This window comes from Talpa occidentalis, unplaced genomic scaffold (genome assembly GCF_014898055.3).
Source record: "Talpa occidentalis isolate TD23 unplaced genomic scaffold, MPIMG_talOcc4v2.1 talOcc4.7, whole genome shotgun sequence".
In the NCBI taxonomy this organism is placed as follows: domain Eukaryota; kingdom Metazoa; phylum Chordata; class Mammalia; order Eulipotyphla; family Talpidae; genus Talpa; species Talpa occidentalis.
Genome location: NW_023605083.1, coordinates 133319670 through 133327628, shown reverse-complemented (window position 1 = coordinate 133327628; position 7959 = coordinate 133319670). Strand labels below are relative to the sequence as shown.

Here is a 7959-nt window from a genome sequence, read left to right as displayed (position 1 = left end):
TGCTTCTGGAATATAGTAAGGAGCTAGAGCTGCTGTGTGAGGAACGACAAGCCACTTAGATCATTTGACCAAACTATTGAAAATGGAAAAACTGCCTTCTGCACCAACAAAATGTGAGGACTGGAAAATCACCATTATGGGGAGGAGCGGAAACGGCCCCTCTTTCACATGAGGCCCACAGCCGGTTGTTACCAGCTTGGCGACCTTTGCGGCGTGGACAGGAAGGAACGGCGTCACCTAAAAGTTCCATCGGCCAAAAGCTTGTTCACACCAAGGACCGCCAGCTCACCCTCACCAGCCCGACCTGGACGGTAACAGCAGGGAGACCAGGGAGACTCTCCAACCCACCTTGCTCCATAGCGCATGGGCTCTGGACCCCAGGCTTGGAGCCTTCTCCCTCGGGGGGGGGGGTCTTCCACACAGACCCCGTGCCCTGCCCCAGGACCATGCCCTGTGCTCCGGCCTGGCCACCCCACCGCCTTCTCATGGGATCTCTTCACGAGCACCCTGCAGACACCCGGCTGGCAGACCCCCCCAAGTGGCGCCATCGGCCACTAAGCGTCCATAGAGGGGCTCACCCAGGAGGACTGCTGTGGGGTGATGAGCCCCTTTATAGAAACAAAACAACACGAACAGCGTAACAGGGTCTATGATCCAGATGTGTAACTATAATGGACAAAAACTTTAATTATAAACGGTGACTATAATCACAAACTTTATGCTAATACTCCACAAAATAGAGCACCTGGGAAAAATAAAAAAAGCAATTGAATTGATTCATAGCAATAAAAAATATGACTAGACCATGTTCATGGAGAAAAATTTTTAAGTAAACAAAGAATTTGCCCCAACAATAAACTTGCCATAAAAGTTATAGTTTTCAAGATTCCAGGGACACAATGATTCCTTTGCTCTATTTATTTTCTGATATCAGATCATAAAAGGTAGAAATTTGCCTGATAAATTAGGTGATATGAGTGTATCTTTAATATTAAACCTTGACGAGGACAGGACATAGGAATGTATGACACGAGCCTCATTTATGAATGTCAATCTGGAGTTGAGCCCTGGCGTCCAAGGTCAGCTGCAGACGTGACATCAGCACTATGTCATATCAAGCCCACATTTTAAAATTGAGAGATTCCATACACAATCCAGATTCCTGGCTACTCCAGAGAAGTTAAAAGATGTGAAACTATGGAGCCAGGCTCTTGCCTGAGGACAGTGCTGAGGTGGGATGGGGACCCTGCCCTTGCTGGGGGTTTTCTCTGCACGGTCGGGTACCCTACATCCGGGTCTGACGAGAGGCCTAGAAGTCAGTCATTTTCACCATGTTGGAAGGGCTCATCTTCCGGTACAGAGACGTCTATGTCCTGAGCCTTTCAAAAGCCAGAAGACGAAAGGAAGAACAAGAACATGTAGGAAAATGCTTCTACATTTCGTAACACCTGCCTTGCTATAAGATGATAGTGTTCAAGACAGAAGGGGTTGGCATAAGGGTAGACACATGGATCGATGCAACAGACTCCGAAAAACCATAAGTAACTCAGATATTTATTTTTTGACAAAGGAATCAAAACAAGTCAATGGGAACACGCCTCTGTGTGATGGGGACCCACAGCTCGTGTGGCCACTGAGCACCACCGTTTGGTGTCATAACAGCTGTCCTCGCAGCTGGATTCCCAGGGAACCCCTAGGAGCTCAGAGGCACGGGGGCACTTCCACTCCAGGGGTGCAAGGGTGTCAGCTGCACCTCCCGGGCCCTGGTGTGGGGCAGGCACAGGCCTCTTCTGGGGAGGCGGGTCCTCTGGGATTTGCTCCCCACCAGCAGGAACAACACAGGGTTGGTGCAAAGGGACCTCACTGGGGATACAGATTCATTGACGATGGGGTGTGTATGTGAATCTGGGGGCTGTCATTGCTCAGGGCCAGCCTCTCTATGTCTCTGACTCTGAGCTGTGTCTCAGGTGCTGTTCCCGTGGCTTTGCCCAGTGGGATTTAGAAGGACACAGGCCTCCTGGGGGTCATTCCCTCCATGGCTATATCCCCCTCCCTATGCTTCGGCTGAGGGGGCAGGTGCAGGGCAGGAGGCTGGACCTGTGTACAGGTTGGGGTCACAGGGGCATGGACGTGTGTTTTCCAGGCTTCTCTGCCATCACGGGTCCAGGCACAGTGAAACGCTGGGAGCGGGACTCGCTGACCGTGTGGTGTCGCTATGGCCCAGGCTACGAGACCTACAAGAAGTGGTGGTGTCGAGGGGCTGACTGGGGCAGCTGCAAGATACTTGTTCGAACCACCGGCTCGGAGCAGGAGGTGAAGAAGGGCCGCGTGTCCATCAGGGACCATCACAAATACCGCACGATCACCGTGACCATGGAGGCGCTCACGCTGGGCGATGCGGACACTTACTGGTGTGGGGTTGAGAGAGAAGGACATGACCTTCGGGCACAATTTAAAGTGACCGTTGACCCAGGTGAGCGCCTGTGCGTGTGGCTGTGTCTCTGTGGTGCCTGCTCTGTCCTGGTCCCTCGGGTCCTCCCCAGGGGTCACTGTTACTCAGGTTGACTGTCCCAGAGGGGGAGCCTCACCCGTGGGTGCTGTGAGGGGGGCTTCTCCTGGATGCTCAGGGCTCCAGGTCCATCCTGAACGGGGGGATCCTTGTGGCTCACTGTCCCCCTCTGCACGGCTCAGCCCGTCCGTCCATGGTCACAGAGGTCAGGAGATGAACCTGGCCAGCACACGGGCAAAGGGACCCCCTTCCATGGGGCCTGAGACCCCAATTCCTTTTGTGCTTTCTTTGCATCTCCCTGCTCTTTTTGGATTTGGGGCTGGGACATCAAGTGACTATTTTCACTTGATTATCTACATCTGCTCTCAGGGGGCCGGGCTTAGCCCCGTCAGGGGGTTGGCTGATTCCAGAGACCTGGAAACGCCCCCACAGTCAAGGGGCTGCTCCCCTGGGGCCTCACATGCGCCTGACCCCTTTCTGCACCTGGGCTCGTGGGTGTTTTTCCCTGAGTCCTTCTAGAATGCAGACACCCGGGGAAAGGCAGCTCAGGGACGTGAAGGAGCTTGTCTTGGGGATCCATCCAGTGACCTCCCCGGGGCACTGTGGCAAAGGGGGGGGCACCAACCCTGGGACCTGGGAGGCACGTCACTGTGCAGAGCAGCCGTTCACGCCCTGTGGAGTCCTGACCTCGTCCTGGGAAGGGCCGACGTCACAGAAGGTCACCCCTCGCCCAGTGTGAGGGTCTCCCTGGACACGGTGGGCTCGGGTGGTCCTGACCTGAGTCAAGGCTGGTCTGTTGGTGCTGGGCGGCCCTGCCCTGCTCCATAATGGCTGGAGGATGAGATGGGCCTCTGGGGGGACTCAGGAGCAGCAGGGCTGTTTACAGTTCAGGGACTCCAGCTGCCTGGCCCTGAGCATCCTGGCCCTCTACTCCCGGGGCCTGCGGGACGCCCTCCTGTTCCCACAGTCCCACCTGCCCCCAGGTTAATGAGTCTGCTGGAGGCCTGAAGGTCTGAGAGGTTCATCTCTAGGCCCCCCAGACCCTAGGGACCCTCTGGCTCAGAGGAGCACACAGGGCTGGGGCATGCTGGCAGGTAGAGTGTGTGTATTTGATTTGTGTGCCAAGCAGCCACTACAGTTTCCACCACCACCACCATCACCACCAGCACCACCACCACCACCCCCACAGCCACACCCTCAATAACAGCGCCAGACACCCCTAAAGAGGACAAAGTCTCCCCGACTGTAACCGAGAGCAGGTAAGCCACATCTGATGCTACTGTGTTCTGTACCCCTGGGCCCACTCTCCTCCTCGGGGCCCCTTGTAGCCACAGTTCCCGGCTGGCACTTGTCTCTGGACCCTCTGAGGGGGAGCCTGAGGGGCTTCCCCTTCATCCCAGCTCAGGGGCCAGAGCCTGAACCAGGTGAGGGCGGGGTGGCTCCTGCTGGGGTCAGAGACAGGAGTGTCCCGGCCCCTCTCCTGCTTCCGGAGTTGGGGCACCCCTGGTGTCCCCTGGCATGTGGCCCTGCTTCCGGGGCCTCTCCCTGCGGGTCCCTGCACCCCTTTCCCTCTAATCAGGACACCAGTCACTGGACAGGGCACAGCCCAGAGTGACCTCCTCATCTTGATGACACCTGCAAGGGTCTCCTGTTCAGGAGGTCACCCCAAGTCTGAGTGGCCTGGACTGTGGGGGACACTATTCTACCAGTGCTGGACAGGGCTGGGACCCACTTGTGGACCCCGATGCTGTATTTGTCTTGGGTTCCAGACCCCCTGGGACTGCCTGGGGGGGTCCTTCTCTCCTCTCTGTTTTTTCTTAACCCTCTTTGAGGGCACCCGAGACTGGGGCGTCCCAGGCTGGACGCCACAGGCCTGAAGGTCAAAAGGTGGTGTCCTCCCTGCAGCCAGTGGGTGGGAGGCCCAAGGGGGCAGTTGGGGTGCATGGGGTCCCCTCTGTGTTTTTTCAGGGACTTTGTCACGGAGATCCTCCCCGTGGTGGCGGCCGTGCTGCTGCTGGTCCTGACGGCGGCCTCGCTCCTGGCCTGGAGGCTGGTGAGGCGGCAGAGGAAAGGTGAGAGGCCGGTCCCGGCGGAGGGATGGGGCTGAGGCCGTGCTGCCCTCCAGGCTCACGGGACAGGTGACCCCCAGGGGTCCCACAGGCCACCTGAAGGGCAGGCTGTGGGGAGATGTGGACCCGAGGGGAGCCCCCGGGGCCTGTCACTCCTGCTGCTGCTCAACCCCGGCTCTCTCTGCTCTCTGCCCCGCCCCTGACGTGGCTTAGCTCTTGGGGCAGAGGCAGCCAGGGCCTTAGGCAGCAGTTCCAGCTACAGGCCAGGACACTGAGCTGGCACGGGGGCCAGGGGAGAGAACCCCCAGGCACAGGACCCTGCACACGCGACTGCACACACCACACGCGCGCACACGGCGTCTCCACGCTGCTCCCTCTGCCCGGCCCCTTCTGCCCCGGACGTGTCCCGAGACCGCGGCCCCTTAGGGATCCTCCTCGGGCCGGCGCTGGGCACGAGCTCTGGCCTCAGCCAACCCTTTCCCGCGGGCTCCGTCCACCTTCTCACACCCACCCCCGACTCCTCCGGGCCGGGCCTGAGCTGTCTCGGGACCCCGCGGCCGCCCTCCCCGGGCTCTGCTGGTCTGGGCGGAGGAGCCGGGTCTTCCTCGTCACTGTCCCCCCGGACGCGCAGGCCGGGGCCCCGGCTCTGAGCACCCCTGAGCCCGGGGGGTCCCTAGACTTCCCCGCGGGGAAGCAGGAAGAGGCTTCTCTGTGGTCCGTGAAGCAGGAGGCTGGGGCGGGCGGCAGGGGTGGGCCAGGAAGACACGGGAGCCCGCGGGGCACCGGGAAGCTGGTCCAGACCGCGAGACCCCGCTGGCAGGTCCCCCGCAGGGCAGGTGGGGCCGCCTGTGTCCCAACAGCTGTGCCCCCGGCCCCGTGTCTCCTGCGCTGGCACAGCCACGCCAGGGCGCCCTCCCTGCAGCCACCACCTCGGGGACCCCCCAGGACCTGTGGGACGTCAGTGACGGGACAGACAAACCCAGGGCAGCCCGGGGTGGGGCGGGGAGGGCTGAGGGGGCCGGTAGCAGCGCAGGCAGCTCAGGAGTCCGTGGAGCTCGAGTGGGAACTGGGGGACATTGGGGGTTGGGGGTTCCGGGCAGGGCTGCCGGCCAAGGTGGCAGGTTGAGCCTGGGCTGAGGGGAAGGGAAGGTCCCTGGTGCTGCGGGCGGCCGGCAGGGCCCCCTGAGACTGAGGCGGGTTCTGTGACGTGGCCGCGGCTGGGCCGAGGGTCCTCACTCTCCAGGGGGAGAAGTGGGGGCCGCACGGGGGAGGTGACGATGCCGCGTGTGCTGGGTCAGCAGGGCCGGGGCCTCCCTGAGCAGGACCCGGCTCACCCTTTGCTCCTGTTTCTCTCCCCAAACCCGGGCCTGTGAGTCTCAGATGGGTTTTCTGATTCCTACTGTCTTTGTCTTGCAGCTTCCGGGATTTCCCCAGAGCAGGTGAGAGCCGGAGGCCAGACCCTGGACACCAGCCAGCCCCACGCCCAGCACTGAGACCCTAATTAGCAGGCCCCCCAGGGCCCAGGTCTTGTACACCCAGCCCAGTGCCCAGTGCAGGGCCTGGTGTTGTGGAGGGCTGGGAGGGACCCTGGAAACAGCCAGAGGCAGGAGGGCTGGGAGGGGCAGGTGTGGGAACTGGAAGGGGGTGCTGGAGGAGCCTGCAGAGGGCACCAGGGAGGCAGAGAGGCTGGTGTCCCTCCAGAGGAAAAGGAACCTGTGCTTCCTGTCCAGGCTCCAGAGAGCGAACTCTGCTATGCCAGCCTGGCCCTGCATCAGTCGGGCACTGCCAGGAAGGAGGCCTCCGCCCAGGTGGAGGTGCAGGTGGAGTACATCATTGCGGGGTGTGCTGCGGGCTGGGGGGCTGGGAGCCGCCTGCTGGGTCCACCCCTGTGAGGATGGACTTTCTCCCACCCAGGTAGGCCCAGAGGAGGGGGAGCAAAGCCACAGCCATTGAAGACTTGCCTGGGGAGCCCGCCCCTCACCCCTTCCTGCTTTGGGCTTTGGCTGTGTCCCCACCCCGGGGGCTCAGCACTGGGAACTCAGACCCGGAGAACAGGGTCCTCGAGCCTGGCAGGAGAGACCCACATGGCCGAGTGACCTGGGGCCCACTGTGTAGGGCTGAGGGGTGTCCTCTCTGGGGGGAGCTCAGGGCCCCTGGCAGAGGGCAGGGCAGGGGAGCTGGAGGGTCTGGGGTGGGCTTCACAGCCCAGAAGAGTCAGTCTCACCTCGCGAGGCCTCCCCTCCTGCCGGCGCCGCCTCCTGCCAGCTGACACCCACCGTCTTTATCTCAGGGTCCTTCTCAGCAGGACATTACGTACGCAGCCCTGTCTCTGGGTCCCCTGAGTCAGGAGCCCACCTACGGCAACACGGAGCAGCTTGTCACCCACATCCCCCACAGCAGCCAGGAGGAGCCCGTGGAATACAGCACCGTCAGGAGGCACTGAGCCGGCTGAGCCCTGCTGACCCAGCCTGGACCTGAGCTCGGGCTGCCTCACCTGTTCTAACCCAGGACCTTTCGAGGGACCCAGGAGTGACCAAGGCCTTGCTAGTGGCCAGCATCACCCCACCTCTGGCTTGGGCTCAGGGCCTAGTCTGAGGGGTTTCTAGCAGTGAGACAGTGGTCTCCACTTCTCTTCCTTCCCACCCTCATGGGAGGAGCTGGGGACCAGCTGTGGTCCTGCCCAGGCTGGATAATAACGATGGTGACAATTATGTCGTGAACCTGTATTAATTGCTTAGTCTGGGTGTTGTTCTCAGTAGTGTCCCCAGGATATCTGAGCCCCAACACCGAAACCTGTGAGCATTGTCCATGAAGGTGGCAGATGTGGTGAACCCAAGGCTTTAGAGATGGGGGACCACCCTGGATGATCCCGGGTGGCCCCCAGTAAACATCCTATAGAAGAGGGCAGGAGGGTGGCAGGAGAAGAGGTGTCAAGGCAACCGAGCCAAAGTGACTGCGCTGAGGTTGGAGCCAAGCCACTGGGAGCCCAGGAATGCTGCAGGCGGGTACCCTGTGCTCCCAGATGTCCAGCCCCGCTGAGACCTTGACTCCAGCCCAGGGAAACTGACTCCCTACTTCCGGCCTCCAGATGTAGTGAATAAATTTATGTTGTTTTTATGGAGCCACTCGACTTGCAGTGATTTGTTACAGCAGCAACAGGAAGGGATCACGTGTGTGCGTGGCGGGTCACAGCCCTCCAGTTCGTGTGGGAATCTCCCTGGCTGGCAGGGAATCCAACCTGCGCTGCAGAGGCTGCGGACAGATTCACAGCGCTGCGCTCAACTAGCTACGCCATTGGGTAGGCCCTGATCCTTCTTGGTTTAAAGTTGACAAATTGGGCCTCCCTGGTGGTGCAAGGTGTTACGCAGCTGTCTCTTTCTT

General features: G+C 60.5%; 1 protein-coding gene across 1 annotated transcript; it reads left to right on the top strand.

The window, feature by feature from the left end:
- The first annotated feature begins 2124 nt into the window (after positions 1-2124).
- LOC119231646 (CMRF35-like molecule 1) lies at positions 2125-7021 on the top strand. The gene is made up of 6 exons (XM_037493342.1): positions 2125-2473; positions 3717-3768; positions 4478-4581; positions 5995-6023; positions 6309-6413; positions 6869-7021. Exons 1-6 carry the CDS (start codon positions 2125-2127, stop codon positions 7019-7021), a joined length of 792 nt encoding a protein of 263 aa, XP_037349239.1.
- The last annotated feature ends 938 nt before the right edge of the window (positions 7022-7959 follow it).

What these genes read in the sequence shown, in the direction of transcription:
- LOC119231646 (XM_037493342.1), top strand. Translation starts at nt 2,125, where the DNA reads ATGGACGTGTGTTTTCCAGGCTTCTCTGCCATCACGGGTCCAGGCACA. An exon ending in GGTGAGGCGGCAGAGGAAAG is followed by an intron (nt 4,582 to 5,994) that starts GTGAGAGGCCGG and finishes TTTGTCTTGCAG; the next exon opens with CTTCCGGGATTTCCCCAGAG. An exon ending in TTTCCCCAGAGCAGGTGAGA is followed by an intron (nt 6,024 to 6,308) that starts GCCGGAGGCCAG and finishes CTTCCTGTCCAG; the next exon opens with GCTCCAGAGAGCGAACTCTG.